The following is a 26,561-nucleotide window of genomic DNA, read 5'->3' on the forward strand; positions in this document are numbered from 1 at the left end:
TGTGGGAACTTTTGTTATTTTTACTCGCTGCAAAAGTATATTAGTACATGTCTACAAGATGGAGTTTATGTTGTTATTTGGTTTGTTTTAACGGATTCAGTGGTGCCGCTATTTTATGCAAATATATAATATTTTGTGACTTTGCTCAGGTACCCCTCTATACAGTGGCATGACATCGTACATTTATCACAATCTAAAAGTAAATACATTTACCTTCACTACGAAAACTCACATCACTCTTCACGAGATTGAATGGAAAAATAGACGAGCAAGAAACTGTAATAAATGCGGAGAAAATTATAGATAGATCAGTGCGGCGCTGATTGATCCACAGAACTGTAAATGCTGCATTAGTTTTGGTGTAGTGTGATGAAATCACGTGAAACAATCACAAATATTAAATTGAGAAACAAGAGCGTTACTGTCACGTCAAGTAGCTTGATATCTAAAATTCGATGTTTGTTTGATTCAGAGAGAGTTAAGAATTCTTCATAAGCAGTTTAAGCCTTTAATGCCAATAATGTCAAAATGTAGAAAGATTAGGGCTATGCTGATTAGGGATTTCTAGCTTTTATCAGATTGTACTTACATTATAAGGGTTTGGTACAATAAACTACACCGCTGCTCCATATGCGGTGTTCCAAGTTGAGCCGGTTCATCCAAAATATCGTCATTGTCAAAACATATTCATACACCAGCCTATCCAGCAAGAAAGCCCGGGATTTCGCATAATTAAAAATAGATCTGGCACGACTCGGTTACAACAGTGTCTTAAATTGTTCTAATCGCGGCTTATGGCGTCAGTTTCTACCACCATCAATCCCAAGTCACTGACTTCAGATGCCCTGGCCTCATTTCTAAAATTGTTAGAGTCGGTATGATTTAGGATATTATTAATTACTTCAATTTTGGTTGTTTTAATTCTATTATTAGGTGCGAGGTAAAAAGTCATTAATTTTAGACCGCACATTATCGGCTCCATTAAGTCATATCGCCAGATTCTCAGTTTTACAGGTCAGTATCATCAAAGACTTGTAGCACTCGTAAACTGATCAATTAGGAACATGGGGTTGATAATATTTTCTGGCTGGAAGACGGTCCTCAAAAAGAAAATGCTCAAAGAAATATTGTATATCTAATTCGGGGCGATATAAAGAACGCCCAGATAGTATGCGGTATGTTCACCAATAACCATAAGAACTTTTCTGTGTGCTAATATTTAAACAGATCAAATTAAGCGGCTAATTCAGACTTCAGAGATCGAGTACGATTTTAACGTATTTGTGTATCCTAGGAAAATGCTTTCCATTGAGAAAGTGTTCGAGGAAGAGGGAGTATTGGGTGACGTTGTGCTATCAGAATGGAACCTTGGATTCATTCCACTAGAAGAAGATTTTTTCAGTATTGAATTACCTGATGCTGGGTTTACAGACTTATACCTTGTAGGTTAATGGCTTCTTTACGACATGCTATGCTAACAATACAGCACGGACTACCAACCACAGTCAATTTTTCAGCTTTAGCACTCAATGCTCTCCAAAAGCAATACGGCTTATATCCTCGGATAACAGGTAAAGGCACAAACGCAAAGAAATTATGCGAGCTTCTACTTCGGATGCGCCAAGAGTCACAAACTAGCTCAGAACAGGCTCAGTGGGCCAAGGGCGATGTTAGTGCGTTTGAGCATCTCGTAATTGTTGAGCGTGGCACAGACATGGTCACTCCATTGATGACTCAACTCACATACGAAGGTCTGATCGACGAAGTGTTTGACATCAAAAACTCCCAGACCGAGATTCCGAGCTCGATTTTCACAGCCACGAACCCAAAACTGCCGCAGTCCTCTGCAAATTCGGTTATGTCTGTTACGCCTGTAAACGACCGAAAAACACGGAAAGTCGTGCTAGACTCAAATGATGCTCTGTTTGGCACATTAAGAGACCTCAATTTTGCCGTCGTCGGAACTACATTAAACAAAATCGCCAGAAAGTTGAACGAGGATTACGAGGAACGGCATCAGGCTAAAACAGTGTCGCAGATCAAGGACTTTGTCAGTAAACTTGGCGGACTTCAAGCTGAACACCAGAGTCTGCGGTTGCATACAAATTTAGCGGAAGAAATAATGACTCGAACGCAGACGGAGTTTTTTAATAGATCGCTTGAGGTGCAGCAAAACCTGGTTGCGTCTGGTCTCGACACTAGTACTTTGAATCAGACAATAGAGGAGCTGATTGCGCGCGGAGTTGACATTGAGGTTGTGCTAAGGCTGCTGGCCATCGAGTCTCTCACTACTTCAGGAATAAAGGAAAAAGAACTTGCGCAGTTTAAAAAACAGATTTTAAATCAGTATGGGTATGAGCATATTTTGACTTTGAACGCGATGCAAAAACTTGACCTGATTTACGCTCGAAATAAGAGCACGTCGCAGTTTCAGTTTTCAAACCTAAGAAAGACGTTGAAACTTATTGTTGACGACGTGAATGAACAGATCCCGGATGATATCGCCTACGTGTATTCCGGATACGCACCTCTCAGCGTCCGTCTTGTTCAGTTCATAATCCAGAAACGTGCACTTGGTGCCAAGATCTCTGCATTAGGGTCCGGTTGGCGTGGGGCAGAAGATATTCTGCGAAACATCAACGGCGAGCAATTTGACGAGTTTCAAAAGGGTGGAGAGTGGGCAAACAAGGCAAAGGCAATGGTTAGTCCAAAGAGAGAAGTTCGCACGGTGGCCGTGTTCTTTTTAGGCGGAATCGCGTTCACAGAAATTGCAGCCTTGCGATTCATCGCACAACAAGAAAGCGAACGGAGAAAGATTGTGATTATGACTACGGGCATCATTGACGGCATGGATGTTGTTAAGTCTGCTATGGATTATACGCCAACAGTCTCACAAATGGAGCTTTAAAATTAACTTGACAGACCTTGCAGATTCAAAGTAAATAGGGGTAGTTCTATAGATCTAATATTTTGGTTACAATAAATCTAATAATGAATCCTCAGCTTCACACTGAACGGCAAGCTTGGATCTGTGATTGAAACCTCTTCTCCTTCCGACACAAAATCTTGCAATGGCTTCACCAGGTTGGGTCTAGTTGCTTCTTCCAACTGAGGCGGTGCTTGTAGATAAATTATTTTCTCGGCCGTTCGAAGCGACGGCGATTTTATTCGACTAGTTTTAACAGATTAGTCGCTTTGCCACGCGCAACTTATATTGCTACTCACAACTGTACAGATTCCGTAAGGGCGTTCATAAAATCTTGGACCGTCCACGATACGTCGGTAGTGTAGTCAGTGGCCAGATTCCCACAAACTGGGCATTCCTCTTTCTTCTCCGGATCAAATGTGTATGTATATACAGAATCGTTTCCACTATACATCATGTAAGACGACAGGTATGGATTGCATGTTGTCGCAATTTTCAATGCTTCATTACAGCAAGATGCTATTTCGTTAGCTCGCTCCATACAGCGTAGATAACAACGCACCAGCAATGACCGCATTGGTAGAAGCAATAGCAGGGATAATATTTTTGGCAACACCCTGAGTTAATGAGTACGTAACTCCACTAATGTTAAACTGTCTGGCACGTCGGAGCGCAGTATCATACAGCCACTGTACATGTTCAGGATCGTCCATATCTAATTTTTTTTCTGACTTGCGTTAGTACTGACCAACCAAGGAGTGATGTACCACACCTGGAAAATTTTTAGGCCACTCCAACACGCTGGCCCATTCTATACAGTGCTCGGGAAGTCGTGGCGTGTTTGCAATTGTGCATATCGGAAATGTCTGCTGTTTTCCGAGCATATCGAGCGTGCACTCGTAGCACGACGTGATTGTGGGCAAAATAACCCTTGACTGGCCTTTAAATCCTATCAATAGTTAATAAAACTTGTCTGTGGAGATAAACAAAAAGATACCTTCTGTCCCACCATCAATCAACGGCTTCAAACTGTCTGGGTCGTTCATATTCACCATATTCACCAATGTCGCATTGATCCATCGTCTAGCTTCCACACTGTCCAGCCCACAAATTACGATACCAAATTGCATATAGTACTCTTCGTCTTTGTCCTGAATCTTGCCGAAATACGGCGTAATCTTGACGCCTTTGACACGCTTCATGACAAACTCGGCCGCACAAAGCGCTTTTGATTTACTAACATCGGCTTGTCGAAAGAGAAATTGCCGGTTTAAATTTGAGATGTCAATTGTGTCCATATCAATTACGTGTATATCAGTAAATCCGGACAAAGCCAGATTCTTTAGTATCTCACATCCAAGTCCACCGGCACCGCTAAAAGTCGCAAATTAGACCTATTCTAGGCTATCCTCTTAAAGCAGTAATCTTACATAACTCTATAGCACAATTAGCAATCATGAGTAACTAATTTCACGTCTACTACACACAAAACTTTCAAATCCGCTAGAAAGTCGTACACCTCTGGCCCCGGTACGTAAGCCTCGTCACTGAACGGACCTCCGCGCGAGAGAATCCGGCGTAAAACTGTCCTAAAGTCAAGCATTAGTAGCTTGCCTTCAAAATACGACTTATTATTACCTCTTGGTGACACCGTTAGTCTCCATTGCCGTCATTATTGTTGCTCATGTGCATGTCCCCAGTTTGAGCGCCGCTCTCCCTCACTCATCACGCGCCGCGGCAGTAGTCTAAACGTGGTACTATGAACACAAATCGGTATATTATTTGCTACGCTATATAATCCGTACTGAAACACCCAATATAATGTGGGGCTAGAATGGCGAGAACATCTCGAAATTTTAACTTCAATCTATTTGTTCACACCGATTTTGTCTGATCCGAAATTCAGTTGTTTGATTTCATTATAGAGAGCTGCAAAACTTGCAAATTTTGTTTTGAATTTTGATTTAAAAGTAGAAAACGAACATGGCTGGTAAGAAGAACGTTGAAAATTCAAGAAAGGTATGATTTAATATACTTACGGATCAATTTCACACGCTGACTAAAATATCAAGGCGGCAGGAAATGCACGTAAAGCCGATGCTGCTCGTGAGAAGCAGGCTGCTGCTGACCGAAAAGTAGCAGAGGCCGAAGATCGCGAGTGGTCTAAAGGCGCAAAGGGACCTAACGCTAAGAAAGAAGCTGAAGAAGCCAAGAAGGCCGAAGCCTTAAAGAAGAAACAAGAACGAGAGGCGATGTTGAAAGAAGAAATGGATGCTTTGCCAACAAAGCCTAAGGCAGCGCGTGGGCAGGACAAGGTTGCTTCGAAGAAAGCAAACAAGATTGACGACTTTTTGTCAAATAAGGATAGCATTTCATTGTCAGCGTCCAACATCGACGATGCACTTGACGCTTTGTCTATCAGTGGTGTGGGTGGTAACAAGAGTGGTGCTGGTGTTGACAGACATCCAGAAAGAAGATTTAAGGCTGCATATGCTGCTTACGAGGAACGAAGACTGCCGGAGCTGAAGGAAGAGCACCCCGGTTTGAGACAAAACCAGATGAAAGATCTCATAAGGAAAGAGTTTGAAAAATCGGAGGAGAATCCGTTCAACCAGGTCACTGTTGCTCATAATGCTACAAGAGCAGACGTTGCTCAAGTTAAGCAGAATCTTAAGGAAGCTACTGAACGGAGACTGGGTCGTTAATCTGATGTGCTCGAAACTTTTTTACTTTCTTTTGGCTACAACTGTAACATATGAGCGAGTGTGGAGCACCTTCAATTTGTGTATCGTTTGAACTTAATAACATAACTGGCATTCTTTTTTAAAGATCTGTTTTTTTTCTCCGCGACAATGTGTCCTGTCGCCGAATTGGAAATCGCTTGGTGGTGCCCTAACCCGCTGAGCTGGCGTTCAATTGTAACGGCGACCACAGCCTTTGCTAGGTGGCCTTTACGACCGCGGTAGCAATCTAAAAGTCAAATTCAATCAGCCTAGGATTACGCAAATTGAATATTTTAATATAGTATAATATACTGATCTAGTATGATTGTACGAGCAACAATCTTCAGTCATGTTCTGCTGGCTCTGCTTGCTTCGTCCCTGGTCGCCGCCATCGACGTGCCTCCCGACTTAACATCTTCTGCCTACATCTCAAAGGCAGACGCCTTACTGGCCCAAGGGGAGTTCAACGACGCATTGCAATTTTATGATGCAGCGGTTAAACTGGAGCCTCAGAACTATTTATCGTTATTCAAGCGTGGAGCTACGTACCTATCGCTCAACAGATTGAATCATGCCATGAGTGATTTCGATAGCGCGTTGGAGATGAAGAGTGACTTTGATTCGGCATTGATGCAGCGCGGAAAACTAAGACTTAAAATGGGTGACTGGTATGGTGCGCGACGGGATTTCAAAGCGTTGTCCGGAGATCAAACGGAGAACATTCAATCAGTCACAACCGCAGAGAAAGAGACTAAAGCGGCAGAATTGGCTAAAGTTGCCGGAAAAGTAGACGAGTGCATTAGTCATGCCAATGCAGCAATCATGTACGCGTCGGCGTACGCGCCATTGAGAACGCTCAGATCAGAATGCAGACTAGCAAGAGGCATGATTCGAGAAGCAGTTGCTGATTTAAGCCATTTGATAAACACAAATTTATTGTCACCGGAACCCCATGTGAGAGTTGCGCGGCTGCAGTTTTTCTACTTAAATGAGCGGGACCGTGCTATTGCACAGCTGGCAAAGTGCCTGCACTACGATCCAGATGCGAAAGAGTGCAAGAGAAGCTTCAGAGAGTACAAAAAACTGGACAGAGAACTGAAAAAAGCAGATGAAATCAAATCAAAGAGAAGATGGCTTGCGTATGACAAAGCAGTTGTGTCTGCATCGTCGGACAGAGAATCTTTACTTAACAAGATTGAAAACATAGGTACTGCAATTGACAAAGCGGAACACATTCCATCTAATGCTGCGCCCAAAGAACTCGAGCTTGATTTACTGGAAAGTGTTTGCGAAGCTTACTTTGAATCTCACAAGTGGGCCCAGGGAGAAAAATACTGTTCGCGTGTGTTGCAGCACCATCCTGAGTCTGTGAGTGCACTACTATTTACAGCTCAAGTACACTTGAACAACGAAGAATTTCAAGACGCCATCGCGGTGTTGAACAAGGCCAAAGAAGCAACTGGTGGCCAAGATCGTAGAGTCATGGACATGCTCCGCGATGCCACTGTTTTGCAAAAGCGGGCAAACAGCAAAGACTACTATAAGGTTCTCGGTGTTGCGCGTGATGCTGATGAAAAAACAATTAGGAAAGGGTATCGCAATAAAACCAAAGAATTTCATCCAGACAAGTATCGAGGCGATTTGAAGCCCGAGCAAGTCGAAAAGAAGATGGCAGAGATCAACGAAGCCTACGAAGTTTTATCGACACCTGAGCTCAAGCAACGATTTGACAATGGCGACGATCCAAACGACCATGCCAGCTCTGGAGGAGGAGGTGGTGGTGGTGGCTATCAGGGAGGGTTCAATCCATTCCAACACCAGCAGTATTCCGGTGGGTTCCAGCATGGTGGTGGTGGTGGGCCCAACTTTTTCCAGCAACGAACGTATTACCAGCAGAGTGGCGGTGGCCCTCATCAGCAAGGAGGCAGTTTCAAATTTCAATTCTAGAGTGTCTCCTGAGCAAATCATAGATAAAAATTCTTTCAGGCGTTCGTTGCAAGAAATCAAAAATTCACTTGCATGTTTTGTTTAGTAGACTGAGACATTGTATAATACAATTTATTTTGGAAGATTCTATACACACTTTTGCATTTTGCCTGAAGGATATTAATTGTTCATAGCTGTAGGAACTCCCAAAGAGCTCCAGTATTCACATAGTCATGATGAACGATCGACACTAGGAAGTATGTGTCGTAGATGTTAGTAATGAGATCCGAAGTCGCAGAGTCACGCGGGTATAGTCGCTGCCATTCTTTCCAGATAGCAAAAGCCTCCTCCTAACGGCCATGTCAGTTAAGAAAAATTTAGACAATTTTGAAGATCACTTACACTCCATGCTTTAAAAGACTGTTCTTCAATAACGGTGGGCTGGACAACTTCGCGGTTGGGGAACACACCCCATGTGACCACGTTGACGTCCGAAGCAGTCATGTTTGACATGAAGTCGCCACGCGAGTTGCTGGCATAGTAAGACAGCTTGTCGTCGTTTTGCAATTTGTTTTTCAACTTCAACCAAACCGCTTCAGGCACGAAGAACTCAATCAGCGATTTTTGGAACACGTAGCCGTTTGGAGGACCCCAGCCGAAAACGGGGTCATTGCTCGGGACGCCGTTGATGGCCGGTTGAGACGCAACAGTCCAGAGTCCAAGATTGTTAAGCTTCACAAGGTCGTCTTCAATGATCTTGGTTTCGGGACTCAGACCTTCTTGTTCTGACCAAGGAAGAACATCAAGCGTTCCGTTGAGGTACTTTATGAAGAGCTCAGACACGTCCGAGGACTTGCTAGGACTACCCCATAGTTCAAGTGCCTTGTTGGCAGGCACGTGTAATGTGATGCCGTATCCATCAATTTCACCGTAAGCTGTAAATATCAGTAACTGCATACCCTTCCAGGCGACAGATACAACATACCTGGAGACCGTGGGTCACCCCAACGTCCATTGGGAAAGTCATCCCAACTTGGGTCAGCTGCTAAAGATATTTCGGTTGACGCAGGCGATGCAGCATCAAGCTTGATATCCTTCACCCCATCTGCAATGAGTGTGTCAATAGAGACTGTTGACGCGGCCGGTAGATTGGACTTGGGGGTATGTCGCGAAGGTGCCTTGACGATATCGCTTCGGTCTAGAATCAGGGCAATACTGCGTTCAAGATTTAATGTATAAAAATGGAAACCGCGGACTCTGTGCTTGGTTTCGGTGTAAATCCTGTGGATCATTTCTGTCAAAACCTCTACTCCAACCTGTTTGACTTGTTCATCGTCTGTACTGGGCACAGCATTTAGCTTCTCCATCACTCTGTCTGGAATATGGGCATGACTAAGCTTAGCAGTTCGAATAAAAGACTGGAACGTGTTGATTGGTAGTAAACCAGGAATGATTGGGATTGTCTTGAACAGCCCTGATTCGTGTTCTCGCAGTGTGTGCTCAAAATCAATAAACTTGTCAGTGTCGAAAAACAGTTGAGTCATGATGAAATTAGCACCAGCTGCAGTCTTCTCCACCAGATACGGCAAGTCAATCTTCGGATCCTGCTCTTCGGGGGTCTGACTGTCGGCGTAGCCTTCAGGGTACGCGGCAACACCGATACAGAAATAGTCACCATATTCTTTGCGAATATAACGAACCAGGTCAACTGCGTACAAAAATTCTTGCGACTCTGACGGGGTCCAGTACTCGTCCCCCCGAGGAGGATCACCCCTCAGTGCCAAAATGTTGCGAATTCCGTTTGCCTTTGCTTTTGCAAGCGCTTCGTCAATAACGCTTTTAGCCATGTTTGTGCATGTCAAGTGAAGACACGTAGTCAAATTTAGCTGTGAATGGCAAAGAGATGCAATGTCCAAAGATTTTGTTGCAGTAGAACCGCCGGCACCCCATGTTATATTGACGAACAATGGATTAAGCTGAGCCATACGACGTAGACGAGCGACCAAGTTCTGAACTCCCTGTAAAAAAAAAATTAGCATTCTATAATAGTAAAGTAAGCATTGAATGCAAATTGACCATACGGAATCGGTTTTAGGGGGGAAGAACTCGAACGAGTAGAATGATTCGTCTGGGCCAAGAGCCGCGATTTTCTCACATATTGTCTCCATTCTTGAGAGATTTGCAGTCAGAATAAATGCTTAAACAGATGAAAGTATTTGCTTTTATACTGATTCTATTTCGAACTTTGTTAATGTGGTTTGTCGACTTTGAAAGTCGGTAAGATATCAAGTTTTATAATTTTTTCTTTCTGGAGGTCGAGATGAACTTTACACTTTGCAAATGGGAGTAGTGGTTTTTGACCCTTGACGAAGCGCTCATTTTACCCAGCTTCTACGGTTAGGTAGTTTTAATAATATTAATTCGTAGGTGGAGCATAAAGAATCAATCAGTTTTCTTTTGCCATTTAGACCAGTCGATGTGTGAAAGAATCTATTTGAACTTAGATCTAGTGGCATATGACAATGACTAACACAATCTACATATCACATGGTTAGTAAATGCTAACAGATACGAAATGTTGCAGCAAAAAAAGCACCAGATTAACAGGATTATGAGACTCAGTTTAATGCCATAAAATCTTCAATTTGAACCAATCCAATATGCCAAATAATCTTGACATAGCCAGTCGGCTTCGTCACAGAAACCAGTACTATGCAGATAGTTAAATACAGATTACCAGATTTCTTCATCATCGTCCATCGTCATCACACTCTAGCACTTGAATACAAAGCAGCAAAAGAAAAGATGAAATGAAAGTTACCATTTCAGCAAGCAACATATTGCACCATCAAGTTTGGTCTTCCAGAATCAAGAAGAATAAGAATAAGTTACTATTATGATAGACTAACATCAACATGTACCGAATTCCTAAGGTCATCACACCGTCATGGGTCTGCCAGCACATTCAAAGAACAGCGGCGCCTAAAATGCGATGGTTTTAAGGTCGGATTTTTCTAGACCGTAGCCAAAACGTAGCCATTTATAGAAAAACAAGTAGCAACGATGAAGCAGCACTGAAATGTGCTGGTCTGCGGTACAGTTTGTTATAAAATAAGAAGAGAAGAAATCTTTTTTTTTGCACGGCACGAGATCTTCTATAGGGTTAATTAGGGTTAGATTGCCGGTGGAATCCAGGGACAAAGTGTAAATAAATATTTATGAGTTGAATGAAACCAGTCTGGCTAAATAAATAAAATACAAACACTTTTCAAATTTGCTTAAAAGACGAATTTCAAAACAGTACGCAATTAGCATTTGAATTTACTTGCAAATCATTAATTCAAATTGCTTGACATTCTATTTCTGTTGTACAAAAAGTATTCTCGTTGAACTTGGAGCTTCAAATTTAATCCGGGGACCTTTATCATACTTTAAACAGCCCATATTACAATTCAACTAGTAACGCCATGGATCCGACAAATATCTGGTCAAGGAGGGGAAAGTATGATAGTTTTGATTTGGTACTGTAAACTGAAATATTGCTAATGTGTTGTCACAGTGGTATATATTGCAAATTTCGCTCGGGTTGAATAAGAATGAAACTGACACTATAGCAGGAGCCCCGTCAGTACTTTCACATCCAGGAATAGTAGTGCCTGCTCCAATAGGCTCACCTTTATCTTTCAATCTGCCTTCAACAGGCCAGTCTCGTACTGCTAGTCCGCTTGCGAACTCTGGTGATCACTCGTCATTATCCGGTCTTTCGCAATCTTCATTAAGCATGAATAGCATGTTTGGTGGGTTTGAGAACAAGGTACGTTTTAACTTACTTGGAGCTGAAGCGTAAAGGTCATTAACGGTTATTACAGAGTGATTTCGCGGACCCGTTTAGCGGGTTCAACGATATACTAAGCCCTAATGATTTTAACAATGCTTCCTTATTGTACCAGCGGACGACGGACGATCACCCTTTGAAGTACAATTGGACACTGTGGTTTTTGCATCGCGCGCCTGGCGTTAAGATATCCGACTATGAGATGGCCACAAAGGAAATATCCTCGTTTTCAACGGTCAGTTTATGCTTCCATTCTCCGGTTTTGATATGTTACTGATATTCGTCAAGATTGAAGATTTTTGGAGATTATATACCTACCTTGCTCGACCGTCAAAACTTTCCTATACGAGTGAGTATCATCTGTTCAAAACTGGCGTACGGCCCGTTTGGGAAGACCCGACAAACATCCATGGAGGAAAGTGGATTTTGAAGTTTAAGAAAGGGACATCGTCAGCGCCATGGGAATCTTTGCTACTGGCTATCATTGGAGGCGATTTTGGAGATGGTCTTGGAGACGAGATTGTCGGCGCAGTCATCAGCATTAGGCGAGAGGTCGACATCATTTCCATATGGAATAAGCAAGGCAGTAACGGCAGTGTTAATCTCAAAATAAGGTAACAATAGTTTGTCGGTCGCTAAGAAGTGTTTGGGCTGAAATTGTTAGGGATATAATACGGAACGTGCTGGGAGTAGCCAACATACCGATTGAGTACAAGATGCACACAGACAGCATGAAGGAAGGTGTAGAAAAGATGAGGGCTGCCAAGGCGGCAATAGCAAATGGAGAGAAACCATACAAAGGCAGAGGTGGTCACCATACCGGCGGCACCCGAGGCCATTTGGACGGCCATGGAAGCGGTCGTGGCCGCGGGTCATACATGCCTCGAGACATAAACATCCGAACTCGTGTAAATAATTTTGACAGTACCGGCAATGAGCCAGTTGAGGAAGAAAACAATTTCTTTGACAAAAGCAAAAATTTTTGGGATAAACCAGCAGATTCTGGTGGACACTTTTGAACACATCATTGAATAGAGTATATGTATATAGTTTACGGCCTCACACTTTGTTGTAGTCATATACAGAGTACCATTACACATCGTGACGTGCTTTCGCGTCTACATCGCTCTCGGCGTCTGGCACGCTTCTTTAGCTAAAATAAGTTGAGTAGCTGAAAGAAAAAGTTAACGCGACGCGTTTGACGCGTTTTTTAGTTACGCGTCGTGTTAAAAATGTTAAATGTCTTGGCAGTTACAGCATTTAAACTTAGATACGGTTATTTTATGGCATAATTGCATAATTGTTGTAGTTAGCAAAGTTATAAAACACAGAGACATTAACGTTTCTCTATAAATTCATTACCGTAGTCTTTTTACATTTGTGCAGATTACTAACTGTATATGGTTAAGCACAAAGCTTAAACAACCATGGCGTATATGTTTACGTTCTCTGATTTACCCCCTTCGTACTCTCGTACAATTCTCGTGAGATCCAATTTGGTCAATCACCCAATATTTTCTAAAAAACGTGTTCACCTCGGATCCCGTCTTTTTTGTTTTACCGCTGAGCACAACAAAATTGAACAATTTTCTGTTTTGCGTGAAAATTTCGTTATTAAATAAGTGGTCTCCGTAATTTTGTTGCTTGCGCTGCGATTTTACTATGCAGCAGCAGCAACAGTCTTACCATTACTACCAACAACAACCGCACGCTCCTCAACCTCCCCAGTACTCGCATTATCAACCGCCACTTTACGCGCACCCTCAGCAGCAGCAACAGCAAGCGCAGCCGCAGTATCCACAAGTTTTCTCTTCTCAGCCAATACAAAATCACAATCAGTACCAATTTGCACCTCCTGGAAAACAGGATTCATACCCCTATTACCAAAATCAGCAACCATTACAACAACAGGGCAACATGTTTTGGAATCGAGATAATAACAACCATCACCAGCAACAACAACAGCAGCAGCAGCAACTACAGCAGCAGCAGTATCAGTATCAACAACAACAGCAGCAGCAGCGGCAACAACAGCAATTGCATCAACTGCAGCAGCAGCTACCTGGAGTACGCAATCAAAATCAGAATCAGGGTGGATACTCTCAGTTTCCAGCTCCATCAAATCAAAACAATACTCCACAATCATCAAACTCTTACCTGCCCTCAACTGTTGGCTCGAGTGCAATGCAAGGTGTCAGCTCTTCTGGTAGCAATGGCAGCGACTACGTTATGTTTGAACGCAATCCCGACCAGTTCTCTAAGCTGACGCTTGAGAGGGCTAATGCTACAAAATTGAAACTTGAAAATTTCTATCAATTGAACGTGTCACATGCAGTTGAACGAAACCAAAGGTTGTTATTGCTACGAATTTTTTTTAGGGAAATTTACTAACTGACGGAATAGACGAGTCGAACTAGAATCTAGATTGGCAACAGAGAGGGGATCCGATGAACGTAAAAACAGACAGTTGCAGAATTTAGGCAAGAAGGAATCTGCTTTTCTACGATTACGAAGGACAAGAATGGCACTCGACGATTTCCACACGGTCAAGGTCATTGGTAAGGGTGCCTTTGGAGAAGTTCGATTGGTTCAAAAGAAGGATACTGGCAAAATTTATGCTATGAAGACATTGCTAAAGTCCGAAATGTTTCGAAAAGATCAGTTGGCGCACGTCAAGGCCGAAAGAGATGTTTTGGCCGGATCCGATTCGCCTTGGGTCGTTTCGTTGTATTATTCGTTTCAAGACGCAAACTTCCTGTATCTCATTATGGAGTTCTTGCCAGGCGGTGATCTGATGACTATGTTGATCAAATATGACGTTTTCTCAGACGACATTACTCGATTTTACATGGCCGAGTGCGTCTTGGCTATTGAAGCAATTCATAAATCTGGATTTATTCACAGAGATATCAAGCCAGATAATATCTTGATAGACAAGGATGGGCACATCAAACTTTCCGATTTTGGTCTGTCTACTGGTTTCCACAAAACTCATGACAGCAATTACTACCGCAATATGCTCGAAAAAAATCCTGCGTCTGAGGCTCCGCGGAACTCGATGATGGTTGACGCAATCCATCTGACAATTTCTAATCGGTCGCAGATTCAGACCTGGCGAAAGTCGCGGCGGCTGATGGCATACTCGACTGTTGGAACGCCTGATTATATTGCACCCGAGATCTTTGTTCACCAAGGATATGGTCAAGAGTGCGACTGGTGGAGTCTGGGTGCAATCATGTTTGAGTGCCTTGTCGGCTGGCCACCTTTCTGTTCCGAGACCCCGACCGAGACGTATCGCAAGATCTTGGCCTGGCCGGAGACATTATATTTCCCTGACGAAGTGCATTTGTCCGCCGAGGCTGAAGATCTGATTCGACGACTGCTGACCAACGCTGAGCAAAGACTTGGCCGCGGCGGTGCGGACGAGATCAAGGCGCATCCCTTTTTCGACGGTGTAGACTGGGACAGCATCCGAGACTTTAACGCGCCGTTCATTCCCAAGCTGAGCTCGGTCACCGACACGAGCTACTTTCCGACTGAGGACCTTGAAAACATTTCCGACGCACCGCAGACCGACTCTGCAATGTCGCAACAGCACATGCCCTCGCACAGCGGCGACGAGCTCGCGAAGGAGAACCTGCCATTCATCGGATACACGTACTCACGATTTGACTACCTTACGAGGAAAAACGCACTGTAAAACAAGCACGATTCTTGACATGATTTCATTACGAGTTTTAGATGGCGCGTTTATTTTTTTTTTTGTTTTTTGGGTTATTTTTGCGACTTCAGACAACAAATTAACCTGTTAGTGTTTAGTTGAATCAGTCGTATCTAAATTCCGTTGGCGATGGTTTGTTTGTATTAGTTCTTTTGTCAAATAAAGTGTAGATTTTAGAGTTTAAAATTTCCCAACTGAAGCCTTAAAATCCATTCATGTGGTTTACTAATAGTCCACAATGGCACCCGTACCGTATGGTGAGCTGGTCAAAAACGAGATTGAGCCTCGGTCTCCGCGTCCATCAAACCCAGTAAAATCTGAATTTACGAAGCACGGCGACGGTGACAACGACGTGAGCGAGCGCGAGCGCAAACGGCCAAAGAGCGATGATCCGTACGCCAGTCTGCGGCGACAGATGACCGCGCTGGCCAAGCACCCTGAAAAAGAAGTACTGATTCCGCGTCCGCAGTCGCCGTTGGAGCTGCTTGCGCCGCCCGAATTTGTCAACAATGTTCAGGGTTCGAGTGCTGGAGCCGGTTCAGGCGAGTTTCATGTTTACAAGCAGTCGCGCCGGCGGGAGATGGAGCGGTCAAAAATCTTTGAGGATCAGATTGAGAAAGAACGAGTGCAGAGTGAGTTTGAGTTGAAGAAGAAGATGCAGGAAGAAGCGGACGCGAAACGGACGGAGAAGAAGAGAGAGAAGAGACGGAAGAGGGGGAAAGCAAGCGGGGCGAGACAGAGTGCAGTGTCAAACACAACTGTCAGTCCTACGGTTGCTGAAGACAGTGACAAGAGTGACAAGAGTGACAAGAAGCCAGAGCCTGAGAACAAAGAGCAAGCTGCTCCTGTTGATGGGGAAATCAACCTGATGATCACAGACGACTTTGAGATGTGAATAACAAAATGTAATAAAAGTTGGAGTCATAAGGATTTGTACAATTAGAAGAGATTTGTAATAGGGCCATATGTTGAAATATACTATTAGGGCATTACAAGGAATTACAAGCACTGCAAAGACTGAAGAACAAAGCAGGCACAAATAGAAGCCGTGTAAGTAATACAAGCATGAAGGTTACCGGACCAGTGAACATAGTAGAACGTGTTAGTAAACAGTAAGGGATATGCAAATTGAAAGCGCAAAATCGAGTGAGTCGTAAAATCATTCGAAAGCGCAAACTCTTAAGACGTTAAAAGTCGAAGAGACCAAGTGTTACGTTGAAAGTACAAATGGCTGAAAACCACAATTAATAGTGTTACGTAAAAAGCATAATTTAAAAAAAACCGATGCCGGACAGCCCTTTTATAATACAGACGCGCACAGATTTAAAAAACACTATAGTTTAGCAGAATAATCTTATCCAAAAGGCATGAATTGGCTGGCGACGACGATGGAGAAAGCACCCGCCGGCAAGCGCCGCACTCGCAGCGGCCCATGAGAAGATCACAAAACAACTAAGAACGAGACGAGAGTATGAGACGGATTTGTTGCTGGAACTGATTACATGGCACTGGCTAAACTGAATTTTACAGTCAACATATATATATATTAATTTCTGGCGTGGAATTGCTCTTATATGTTTATTCGTGAGCCTCAGAAGTCGTACGTATGGGTTAGACTACAAATGATATATCACACAATAATAATATTAATACTAATACTGAAACACCAAATTTATGCATGTCCGATCACTCTAGATTAACCCTCATCTGTTCAGGAGTAAGCGGCTGAAAATTATTCAGATCAATACCCATTTCCAACAGAGCAGGTCGAGCATGTGCAGGAACAAGTTTATCATTAAATTCTGGGGCGATTGAAAGTTCATGAACAGAGAAATTAAACAACGGTGGAAGATCGAGTGGTGGGTTGCCAGGATGCCTCGAATCTGGGAGCTTTGTAAACGCGTCTCGTAACTCGTCAAAGAACGGATGACACATCGCTTCAATAGCCGACAGCCGCTGATTTGGGTTATACTCTAGCAATCTAGAAATAAGATCAATAGCATCTGCAGGACCTTTTCGGAACACTTTTGAAAATGGATGTGGTCTGATTTGTGGAAACTTGTGTTCCATGTAGTTGGGATTCATGGTCTTAATTTGTTCTCGAGTAGGTGTACCAAGGACTTTTATAATTTCCACTAGCTGATCAATTCCAGACTCACCTGGGAACAGTGGCTGGCCAAGCATCAACTCGGCCATGACACAACCAGTCGACCACACGTCAATCTTAGTAGTGTAATTAGTAGCACCAAAAATGAGCTCAGGGGCCCGATAGTAGCGCGAACAGATGTATGACACATTTGGTTCGCCCGCGACCAAGATCTTCGCTGAGCCAAAATCGCATAGTTTGAGAACGCCGGTCTTGGAGTCGGTGAGTAAGTTTTGTGGTTTGATGTCTCTGTGGCAGATGCCTTGTGAATGTATGTATGCTAGCGACCGGAAAAGCTGGTAAATGTAAAGCTTTATTTCAATCATGGGCATGGTAGATTTTAGTTTTGCAAAATGGCGGGATGCTCTGTACACCGTTTCTGGCACGAACTCCAGGATAAGGTTCAAAAACACATCGTCTTTTGGAGTAGGCGTGAACGAGTCATCGTCACGATCGTATCCGGTTTTTAGTGAACGTCCGTTATCGTTTGAATAAAAAAAAGCAATCAAATCAACAACATTAGGGTGCTTTACCAATCTCATGATTTGAAGTTCACGATTCTAAAAAGAACGTTAAGACGAAACAAGCATATGATATAATAAACAGCAGCATTTACTTTAAACCGCTTGTCCTGCAATACGCGTTTAATTGCCACCTCTTGACCAGATGGAGAGAGTTTGGTATGGAACACAACTCCAAACGAGCCATTGCCGACCATTTTACATTCCGTGTACGTGAGTTCTTTGAGTTCACCTGTCCGTCCATCGTGAACCTTCTCGTGAATGAGATCTGCAACAACATTAGAATATCAAGTTTCAAATTAAAGATCATATAATCTGCTATATAGTTGATTAATGAATATAAAAATATAAACATACCTCCAGCACGCGAACTAGTAAGATAGGACATCATGAAAGCAAATAGTGTTGTGGTGGTGTTGACAGGCGGGGGTTGCAGTAGTTTTTTTGATCAGACGCGCCTAGCTCGCAGCAAAATAATAGGGAAATCACGTATTAAAGATTTATTAGCCTGCCCTTTTCTTAAGCGGAGAAAAATGAAGATGATTTTGCTAGAAATGTGAAAGAAGAAGAAGTTCAAAACAAGGGGCGTATCTTTTCGAATAGCAATATTGTGAAGGCTTTTTGAAAGGATTGACAAAAGACCGTCCCACTGAAATCGTCGACGTCAAAGGAGAGAGGGGGAAAACCTCGTACAGTATTGACTGTTGTCGACGATGGACCCGCGGTCATGTGGCGCGCCGCTCGTTGCTTATGTCAGTTTGTTAACACGGATGACTGTTCCTCTGGCACCTGACCTTGCACACAAAGCTAGTTGACGTCATGTTACGCTCGAAGTAGCAGTTTCCCGCCCCTCGTGCCTGCAATGGAATGCTTGTCTTGTACATGTTTACGCCGTTAATCAGTAAAGTAAAGTTTAATATGGCATATACGCCTACTTGTACTTTACACTTATCCATTAGAACCGCATTGACCAAAGATTGTATTCAGGTCCATTACACTATCTAAGGTTTTCGTACTCCATCTTACCCATCTGGCCGATCTCGGGCATCGGAGAACCGGTTCCAACAAAAACACGAAACGAACTTGACGTAAAGCTACACAAGTAAATTGCCTTCTGTTTGGTAACCACGGAATACATCACACGCATCTGACAACGCGAACAATGCGTGAACAGGCACCAAAACTTTACCAACCCTAACCGGAAGCTTAATTACGCATCTTGTCGATAACTCATACATATTTCTATATTCCTAACCTTCCATAAACATCTACAAATATACATATACACAGCTACCATATCATCGTCGCGTAATCAAGCAGCAGCTCGCTTCATGTCGCGTATGACCTTCTCAAGTCGTCGTCGTTCTTCGTACTCCGCGTTCAAAGTCGCTGCGTGCTCACTCTTGATCTCTGCAACCATCTTTCTGAATTCGCGTCGTAGAATACCAATAGACGAGCTTTCATTGCTGTCGCTCATATTGTTACCGTTAGTGTGACTGGCTAAAACCTTGACCCTGCTATCCAGAATCCTGGCCTCTAGTCTCTGGTTCTTCTCTTGCAGAGCACTTATTTTCCGTTCTAGTGATGCCCGTTCATTCTCATACTCTAGCGACTGGTTCATTAAACTGTCGTGATTGATTCTCATCAGATTTAATTCCGTCTGCAACTGGACCAGGTTGTCGTACATTTCTTCTGATCCTCTGTTGACCATCGATACCGGTGTCAGCGGTGGCATGTTTGCACTCGCAGGCGTCGCAGGTACCGAGCCTGAACCTCGCTTACCTTCCATCTCAGCTAGCCGCTCGTTCAGTTTCGCGTTTTGTGTCAGCACTGTTTCAAATTCTGCAGCATGAGCATCACCGATAGACGCCTTTTCGTACTCTAACTGTACAATTTGGGACCGCAAATCGCTAATAACAGTCTTTAGGTAGTCAGCTTCAGAATCCACAGGAAGAGCCACCGGTGCTACAGACGCTGAATTTTGCATTTCACGGTTTTGTTTATCGTTTTCGGCTGTTTGCAGTGCAATCTGTTGTTCGAGCTGAGTACGTGTCTGATGCAATTCCCGTGCCGACAGTTCGTGTTCCCGCCGTAACGTGTTAAGCTGACTGCTTTGCTCGTTCGAGATCTCCAGCATCGCAGCTTCTAGTTCTGCCACATTTTGCTCCAGCTCTCTCCTCTGTTGGGCTGAAATGTCTAATTGTGCCTCTAAAGACTTGATAGTCTCGCTATACCCTTTAACTTCTCTCGCAGAATCTGCAGATTTTGGCACAGTGTTGTAATACTTTGCAATGTCATATTGTGGAAATTCAACCGATCTACTTTCATCTTCATCGGTGGCTACTAGTGAATCGATATCAAAATGTAATTCAGGTAGCAGCTCTATTGAGTCAAGCTCTTCTGCCGTGTGTATACCTGCCGACAGAGGAAACACGTAAGACTCTACCGTAAAATCTAGTAAATACGTGTAAAGCTTAATCAAAGAACGTTGTTCCGCCAGTAGTTGTCTTTGCTTTGGTAGTATTTCAGACGCGTTCAAGTCTCCAGTTACATCCTCCTCAATTGTGACCGGCTGCGGTAAAAACTTATCGAGTCGTGATACTAAGTTTTTAGTGTTCTCTGCAGCTGATTTAAATGACTGCTGTCTGTTTAAAGCTTCCAAGTCTGCCGTAAGAGACGCGATAGACTACCTTGTTAGATTTTGATTAGATTTAAATGCAAAGACACCGTGTTACTCCAACTGGACAATCAATGCCTATATATATCTAGACTTACACTTTGCAATACTTTGACAGTCGATAATTCAAACTCCGGTTTTGAACTATCCTCAGGAGATTCACTCGCTGCCTCCGCGTAACTTAGTACGGCTTCGCGCAGAAGTGCCAAACCATCGATATTTGCGACCATAATTTTGATAAATTCCAATTGTCTTTGATTGAAAAAATCTCAAAGTCAACACTAACTCAAGTACATTTTCAATCCGCTGGAAAAATGTGTATCTGCGAAAATGTAAACAGTTCAAAAGTTCAAAGTTCTAACGCGCAGTCTGCGGCTGCGGTAGGGTTTGTTCCAAAATTTAAACTAAAGGGTCTGTTGACACACCCAATAAAATGCTTAAAAGAAATTTCATTATGCGTTTACTATTTATTAGAAAGACTTTGGCGGCACAATTGACAGCCCTACAGGAGACGTCCAAAACCTACCATCAGGGAAGCTATACTCATCCCAAGCACTTGGTCGCATTTCAACAGAGTATCCGTCACTTAAAGGCGTGCAAAAGTACCCATTTTCTATTTTGGTAGGGTGGTAGAAGTACTCGTGCATCGCGTCGACGTATTCGAGCAGCGACTTTTTGCCCGAAACTACAATGTAATCGATTGTCGACAAGTGCTGCGTGTATTCTGGCAAGCCTACGCCTCCGGAATGAGGAATGACAGGGATGCCGTATTTTTTTGCGAGAAGCAAAACCGCCATAACTTCATTTACACCACCGAGTCTGCATGAATCGATTTGGCAAATGTCGATTGCGCCAGATTTGAGCAATTGCTTGAATATGACTCGGTTTTGACACATTTCGCCAGTCGCGACCTTGACTCCATATGGCAAAAGAGCCTCTTTGATTTCTAAATGTCCAAGAATATCGTCTGGAGAAGTCGGCTCTTCAATGAACCAGGGTTTAAACTCTGCTAGCTGCTTCATATATTCAATCGCCTCTGGGACTGACCATACCTATACCAGAGTCAGTCAACAGCTGCATAGCATATAAACGACTCACTTGATTAGCGTCGACCATTAGCACGTTTCCCTTGTCATATCCAATGACTTCTCGAGCAAGGCCCAGTCGTCTTCGGTCTTCTGCAATACTTCCACCAACCTTTAGCTTGAAATATTTATATCCAGATGCGAGCGTCTCTCGGAGCAGTGATTTCATCTTTTCATCATCATATCCCAACCAGCCTACGTGATGTTAACAGTGAGTTACTACAAGCCTCTTTCGCCGTGTGTACCTGCAGATGTGGTGTAGGCAGGCACGGCACGGTTTTCATATGCCTCTGCTATGCGATCTGCCTTTCCGCTTTCGGTCGTTTCAAGCATAGCAATTGCTTCTTCGGGCTTCAGAGAGTCGGTAATGTAACGGAAATCGATACAGCGAACGAACTCTTCTGGAGTGAAGTCTGCAATCAACTTCCACAACGGCTTGTGTTCGTACTTTGCCCATAAATCCCACAATGCATTCACGACTGCTCCAAGAGCCAAATGGATGACTCCTTTCTGTATATGGTCAATATCTTTCACAAAATATACCCATACATCATCTTACCTCAGGCCCGATCCAACGCAATTGCGAGTCCCCCACCAGATAACGCCAAGTTTTGCCCATATCTGCGGTCAATTCCGACAAAGTTTTGCCTACTAATCTGTTTGCAACATTTTTAATTGCCATGCAGACAATATCATTCCCACGTCCAATAGTAAACGTCTAGATTGTGATTAGTATACTGGTTCGTGGAGAACTGCATATATAATCGTACCATTCCATGGCCAGTGAGCTCTTCATTTGTTTTCAGAATAACATAAGCAGACGAGTAGTCACCAGCGTCATTCATGGCATCAGATCCAAGCTTGTCCAACGATGTCTATCATAATTAGCAACTTTCGCATTTGACAACTAAACCACCTTGAACATACCGGAAACCGAACATCTTTGGGTTCAAAACCTGTGATTGTAATAACAGAGGCCATATCTATAGATCAGATCAAATTGAACCAACTAAGTATGACCGGCGCATGATGAACAATAAATGGGTGGGATGTAATGCTAACGGAACTTACCGAAGAGCCGACGAACCGAAAGCATATATTGGGTATCGCATGACGGCCACGCAACAAACCAGGACGAAGATCAAGTAAAGTTTCTATGGCATAGCCTAGTAGTTATTTAAGTGCGATTCAGTAATTTTACTTTTATACTGATCATAGTGGTTAGTAACTACTTGCTGGGAGAAGCAATTTACAGTAATGTATATTTTATGCAACTGAATTTAAGGTTATATCAATTTCAGTAGCAAAAACGCGTTTTGTATGTGATTGCTCGGGGCATTATAACAAATGACGTATATTATTCTCCTGTGTAACGAATTCGAACAATGTGGGACCGTGCTTCCGTCGCATTTCTAAACCCTGGCGTTTTCATCAAACGCGTAACTGTGAACGCGTCCACACGCGTCGGACGCGCCGCGCTAGACTAGTTTTCATTTGGGGGCCAAGCGCACCAAACTATTGTAATATTATGGCATAATCAAATAGAATATTGATGTTTATGCAATATTTACATTTGTCAAAACACAATAAAAAAAGTCTCTACTTCTTACTCATACGTGTATTTTAAGTGTTTTTGTCGTTGAAAATTAGCTGGAAATAATTAGAATGTACTTATAATAATTTGCATGGCAAATCACATCGTCGCCATCTCTGTCGCACAAGTAAAGTAACTGGAGTGTGGCATCTTCCCCTATGTGAGCTGAGTGAGCCCCTTAATGTGAACAAACTAACCCTGTGTGAGCCCTCCCACTCTCGACTACTCCCTGTCTGGTCTTCCTCATCTAAACCTCAATTTCTACCTTCTTTTCTCGCCGAGTTCTTTTTTCTCTGATATTAAAATTCAAAACAATTGCAATTTTCCACCTTCTTTTCTAGCGCAGCAAATACAGCTGTTCGCGTGCAATGATAACTGCAATGGTAAATCACATCCTCTCGTGCTTCTTCAGTATCATAATTTATATTCGTCGAGACTCACATTTCAAACAGGTTCCACCTTTGCTTCGTCGGCCAACATTGCCTGGTCTTCAAGAAGAAGGTCAGGGTAGGTCAATCTCGTTCTCGCATGGTCTTCGTACTGCTACAAATGGTCATGCTGTATTCCAGCCTACTCTAGACTCACCAATCTCACTATCAGTGCCTAGATCGTTCCCACTAGAGCATTCTGTCTCAGCGCCTGGTCAAGTATCAAGTGGTACTCCACTCACTGCCACTAGATCCACGTCGTCAACCATGTCTACATCAACTACTTCATCGAATGTATCGCCTGGATCTGCGTATGCGTCTGTCCCTGCAACGCCTTCGTCCTTTGCATATTTACGGCCTCCCGCATCCGGTAGCTCCCTTTATCAGATTTCAATCTCAATGATTGCAAGACTCTCGTCAATTCCGGGTATTGGAGTCTACCTGATGCATGCACGCATTCCTTCCCCAACAGATACCCCCGCCATGCTGTTCTCCGCTTCGTATTTGGACGCGGCCATTACTCCAAGTGCTACTCCTGCGTCAGAGCTAGTGCAGCTTGCTCCTGTGCATGTCAAAGATCAAATTAACAACGACATTGATCCCGTCACACAACTCTGGAGGCTGCTACGGCAGGGAACGTCACTTTGTGTCATTTTTAACGCTCTCAATTCAGGCCTTCCTGGTTACGGTACTATGAGCCATAGTAATCTTATAGTTCCAAACGTGGAGACTACTCCACCATCACAGCAGGAGGTGAAAATCTGCAAGCGTGGTGTATATGAGTTTGTCCAAGCTTGCAAGTCTAGACTTGGATTCACAGATGAGAACCTTTTCACGATTATGAACGTGTTCTCGGACGACACAACCGATTTATTGAAGGTCACGCGCACAGTCAATTTGGTCTTAGATGCGTATGACGCGTTAGTACGCTCTGACGATGACCGGTCGTCTACCAACCTTTACCAGGAAGCTTTGGGTCTTGATTCCGCTCCCTCTGATCTGCGATCAAAGGTTGTGCAAGAACTTCTACAGACCGAACGCAGATACGTTCAGGATTTAGAATTGTTGCAAGACTACATGCAGCAACTACAAACCCACGAGGTTCTGTCCACCAATTCAATCCATGTACTTTTTCCGAATTTGAACGCGTTGGTTGATTTCCAGCGAAAGTTCTTGGTTGGCGTTGAAACTAACGCGCGGGTATCTGCTGGCAGTCAACGATTTGGTGCATTATTCTCACGAATGGAGCATGGTTTCTCGGTTTACGAGACATATGCGTCTCAGCAGAAACAGGCAGCAGATTTGGCAGTTCAAGAAGGGCCAAAGCTAGCTAGATTTGGCCATTTAATAGAGCCTACTTATGAATTGCCGTCGATTTTGATCAAGCCTATTCAGAGAATTTGCAGATACCCTCTGCTACTAAAGGTACCAGACATTTAAACAGCATTTGTTCCACTGCTAATAAACTTTAGGAACTATTGAAATATACTCCGGAAGAAGAGGAATACTACAATGAGCTGCTGGACGGATTTCATGCAATGAAACGGGTGACTGATCGTATAAACGAAACCCAGAGACAAGTTGAGAATAGACAGACTGTTCTGTCATTAGTAGAAAGAATAGAAGACTGGAAAGGACACAAGACCGAGCAGTTTGGCAGTTTGCTATTTGATGGTAACTTTATGTGCGTTGAGGATGACAAGGACTATCACTACTATCTTTTTGAAAACATTTTGCTGTTCTGCAAAGAGGAAAACACCGCCAGTAATGGTCGCAGTTTGAGCAACGGGGGCTACGGGAGTGGTAGCAGCCTTCTTGCATTGAATACACCGTCGATAAGCGGACTGTCTTCTGTATCTAGTACGCACTCGTCCAAGAAGAAGAAAAATATTCTACAAAGCACGGTTGCTAAAAAAGCATCTCTTTCTATGTTTTCAAGCAGTGAAAATAGCGCGAGTGGCTCACTGACGCTGGATGGTCGAATTTACACAGATAACATCATCAATGTATCGTCTGCTACGACTAAAACGTCGGGCTCAGAATTAAGTTTTAACAATGACTATGTGCTGACTATCTACTGGCGTCCAGATAGCATCAGCGAATCGCGGCAGTACTCGATTCGATTCCACAATGAAGAGATTCTGCGACAGTGGGAGTCTAGCATCCGGCGTCTTCTTTCTATCCGCGGTGCTTATGCCGACCAGGCATCTCCGTTTATGCCTCACCACCGACAGAACGGACTGTCTCAAACCTCCATCAGATCTAACATCTCTGCCACGTTCCCTCTGCCGCCCCCACTTGTTCTGCCCAACAAATCAAAGCGGTCGACTTCTTCCACTTCTTCGTCCAACAGCAGTTCCCCCGGCTCCCATCTTTCTGTGATTGAAAGGTTACTGTCGACGTCTTCGGTTTCATCCCAGTTATATATGCAGCGCACACAATCCAAACAGCTAAAAGTAAAGCTTTTGTTTCAGAACGATTGCTATATAATCCTACTTCCGCCGAAAGCTACGTTCGACGAGATGGCTCAAAAGGTGGAGAAGAAGTTGAAGCTGTGCAATGCAACTATGTTTGACGACCTTGCGACCAGCATCAACCGGAAAAGCAACTCTGCAAACGGACTACGGTACAAGATGAAGTACAGGGACGAAGATGGTGATTTAGTGCTGCTTGAAGATGAAGACGACTGGGAAGTGGCAGCGGATAGCGGACTAGAGGATAACGTGGTTGAGATTTTCGTCTCATGAGTGAGAGTGCAATTAGAGCATCGCTAAGTGATTTAAAAGGTTCGGTTTTGCTCTTTGGAGTTTTCACGGAGTTTTTGGGCTTTGTTGGATTTATGTAAAGGCTATGTGATACTGTTTTTGGTTATTCTGAGTAGATACGGCAACTCGAAAATGTAAGATTATCATGAATGAATATGAATAGAAAGCTTTCGTCTTTATTCAATGCACGTATGCATAATTCAAATCTAATTAG

General features: G+C 43.4%; 12 protein-coding genes across 12 annotated transcripts; 7 read left to right on the forward strand and 5 right to left on the reverse strand.

Moving 5' to 3' along the window:
* The first annotated feature begins 457 nt into the window (after positions 1-457).
* On the forward strand, positions 458-3,091 carry V1512DRAFT_232084 (Sec1-like protein). Its single transcript, XM_066914003.1, has 5 exons — positions 458-875; positions 934-1,014; positions 1,061-1,175; positions 1,228-1,442; positions 1,487-3,091. The coding sequence occupies exons 1-5, from the start codon at positions 795-797 to the stop codon at positions 2,906-2,908; spliced, it is 1,914 nt and encodes a 637-aa protein (XP_066774229.1). The 5' UTR covers positions 458-794; the 3' UTR covers positions 2,909-3,091.
* V1512DRAFT_284566 (uncharacterized protein) lies at positions 2,863-4,617 on the reverse strand. Its single transcript, XM_066918024.1, has 7 exons — positions 4,565-4,617; positions 4,414-4,515; positions 3,924-4,300; positions 3,699-3,875; positions 3,489-3,653; positions 3,226-3,445; positions 2,863-3,172 (listed from the first exon to the last, which is right to left on the reverse strand). Exons 1-7 carry the CDS (start codon positions 4,597-4,599, stop codon positions 2,986-2,988), a joined length of 1,263 nt encoding a protein of 420 aa, XP_066774230.1. The 5' UTR covers positions 4,600-4,617; the 3' UTR covers positions 2,863-2,985.
* A 76-nt stretch (positions 4,618-4,693) lies between these two features.
* On the forward strand, positions 4,694-5,759 carry V1512DRAFT_256419 (uncharacterized protein). Its single transcript, XM_066915012.1, has 2 exons — positions 4,694-4,945; positions 4,999-5,759. Exons 1-2 carry the CDS (start codon positions 4,910-4,912, stop codon positions 5,629-5,631), a joined length of 669 nt encoding a protein of 222 aa, XP_066774231.1. The 5' UTR covers positions 4,694-4,909; the 3' UTR covers positions 5,632-5,759.
* On the forward strand, positions 5,760-7,723 carry V1512DRAFT_256420 (uncharacterized protein). The gene has a single exon (XM_066915013.1). The coding sequence runs from the start codon at positions 5,971-5,973 to the stop codon at positions 7,594-7,596; it is 1,626 nt and encodes a 541-aa protein (XP_066774232.1). The 5' UTR covers positions 5,760-5,970; the 3' UTR covers positions 7,597-7,723.
* A 40-nt stretch (positions 7,724-7,763) lies between these two features.
* On the reverse strand, positions 7,764-9,743 carry V1512DRAFT_201841 (methylenetetrahydrofolate reductase-domain-containing protein; the record flags this gene model as incomplete). Its single annotated transcript, XM_066913232.1, has 4 exons — positions 7,764-7,925; positions 7,978-8,510; positions 8,561-9,593; positions 9,657-9,743. The coding sequence occupies 4 exons, from the start codon at positions 9,741-9,743 to the stop codon at positions 7,764-7,766; spliced, it is 1,815 nt and encodes a 604-aa protein (XP_066774233.1).
* A 1,068-nt stretch (positions 9,744-10,811) lies between these two features.
* V1512DRAFT_256426 (translation initiation factor eIF 4e-like domain-containing protein) lies at positions 10,812-12,717 on the forward strand. The gene is made up of 5 exons (XM_066915014.1): positions 10,812-11,085; positions 11,190-11,389; positions 11,445-11,645; positions 11,699-12,024; positions 12,075-12,717. The coding sequence occupies exons 1-5, from the start codon at positions 11,043-11,045 to the stop codon at positions 12,427-12,429; spliced, it is 1,125 nt and encodes a 374-aa protein (XP_066774234.1). The 5' UTR covers positions 10,812-11,042; the 3' UTR covers positions 12,430-12,717.
* Positions 12,718-13,639: 922 nt separating this feature from the next.
* On the forward strand, positions 13,640-15,110 carry V1512DRAFT_269115 (kinase-like domain-containing protein; the record flags this gene model as incomplete). The annotated part of the gene is made up of 2 exons (XM_066917557.1): positions 13,640-13,761; positions 13,814-15,110. 2 exons carry the CDS (start codon positions 13,640-13,642, stop codon positions 15,108-15,110), a joined length of 1,419 nt encoding a protein of 472 aa, XP_066774235.1.
* A 227-nt stretch (positions 15,111-15,337) lies between these two features.
* V1512DRAFT_256430 (uncharacterized protein) lies at positions 15,338-16,211 on the forward strand. Its single transcript, XM_066915015.1, has one exon. It carries the CDS (start codon positions 15,370-15,372, stop codon positions 16,024-16,026), a length of 657 nt encoding a protein of 218 aa, XP_066774236.1. The 5' UTR covers positions 15,338-15,369; the 3' UTR covers positions 16,027-16,211.
* A 576-nt stretch (positions 16,212-16,787) lies between these two features.
* V1512DRAFT_10449 (kinase-like domain-containing protein) lies at positions 16,788-18,374 on the reverse strand. Its single transcript, XM_066912871.1, has 3 exons — positions 18,156-18,374; positions 17,894-18,066; positions 16,788-17,837 (listed from the first exon to the last, which is right to left on the reverse strand). The coding sequence occupies exons 1-3, from the start codon at positions 18,187-18,189 to the stop codon at positions 16,818-16,820; spliced, it is 1,227 nt and encodes a 408-aa protein (XP_066774237.1). The 5' UTR covers positions 18,190-18,374; the 3' UTR covers positions 16,788-16,817.
* Positions 18,375-19,026: 652 nt separating this feature from the next.
* Positions 19,027-20,832, reverse strand: V1512DRAFT_232109 (uncharacterized protein). The gene is made up of 2 exons (XM_066914004.1): positions 20,574-20,832; positions 19,027-20,484 (listed from the first exon to the last, which is right to left on the reverse strand). The coding sequence occupies exons 1-2, from the start codon at positions 20,703-20,705 to the stop codon at positions 19,111-19,113; spliced, it is 1,506 nt and encodes a 501-aa protein (XP_066774238.1). The 5' UTR covers positions 20,706-20,832; the 3' UTR covers positions 19,027-19,110.
* A 75-nt stretch (positions 20,833-20,907) lies between these two features.
* V1512DRAFT_256440 (enolase C-terminal domain-like protein) lies at positions 20,908-22,783 on the reverse strand. Its single transcript, XM_066915016.1, has 6 exons — positions 22,488-22,783; positions 22,331-22,435; positions 22,120-22,278; positions 21,806-22,070; positions 21,574-21,755; positions 20,908-21,527 (listed from the first exon to the last, which is right to left on the reverse strand). Exons 1-6 carry the CDS (start codon positions 22,539-22,541, stop codon positions 20,946-20,948), a joined length of 1,347 nt encoding a protein of 448 aa, XP_066774239.1. The 5' UTR covers positions 22,542-22,783; the 3' UTR covers positions 20,908-20,945.
* Positions 22,784-23,171: 388 nt separating this feature from the next.
* Positions 23,172-26,526, forward strand: V1512DRAFT_218645 (uncharacterized protein). The gene is made up of 4 exons (XM_066913634.1): positions 23,172-23,314; positions 23,362-23,537; positions 23,607-25,007; positions 25,055-26,526. The coding sequence occupies exons 2-4, from the start codon at positions 23,523-23,525 to the stop codon at positions 26,327-26,329; spliced, it is 2,691 nt and encodes an 896-aa protein (XP_066774240.1). The 5' UTR covers positions 23,172-23,314; positions 23,362-23,522; the 3' UTR covers positions 26,330-26,526.
* Positions 26,527-26,561: the final 35 nt, after the last annotated feature.

This window comes from Lipomyces arxii, assembly GCF_038497795.1.
Source record: "Lipomyces arxii strain Phaff 12-163 unplaced genomic scaffold V1512scaffold_1, whole genome shotgun sequence".
Lineage (NCBI taxonomy): Eukaryota > Fungi > Ascomycota > Lipomycetes > Lipomycetales > Lipomycetaceae > Lipomyces > Lipomyces arxii.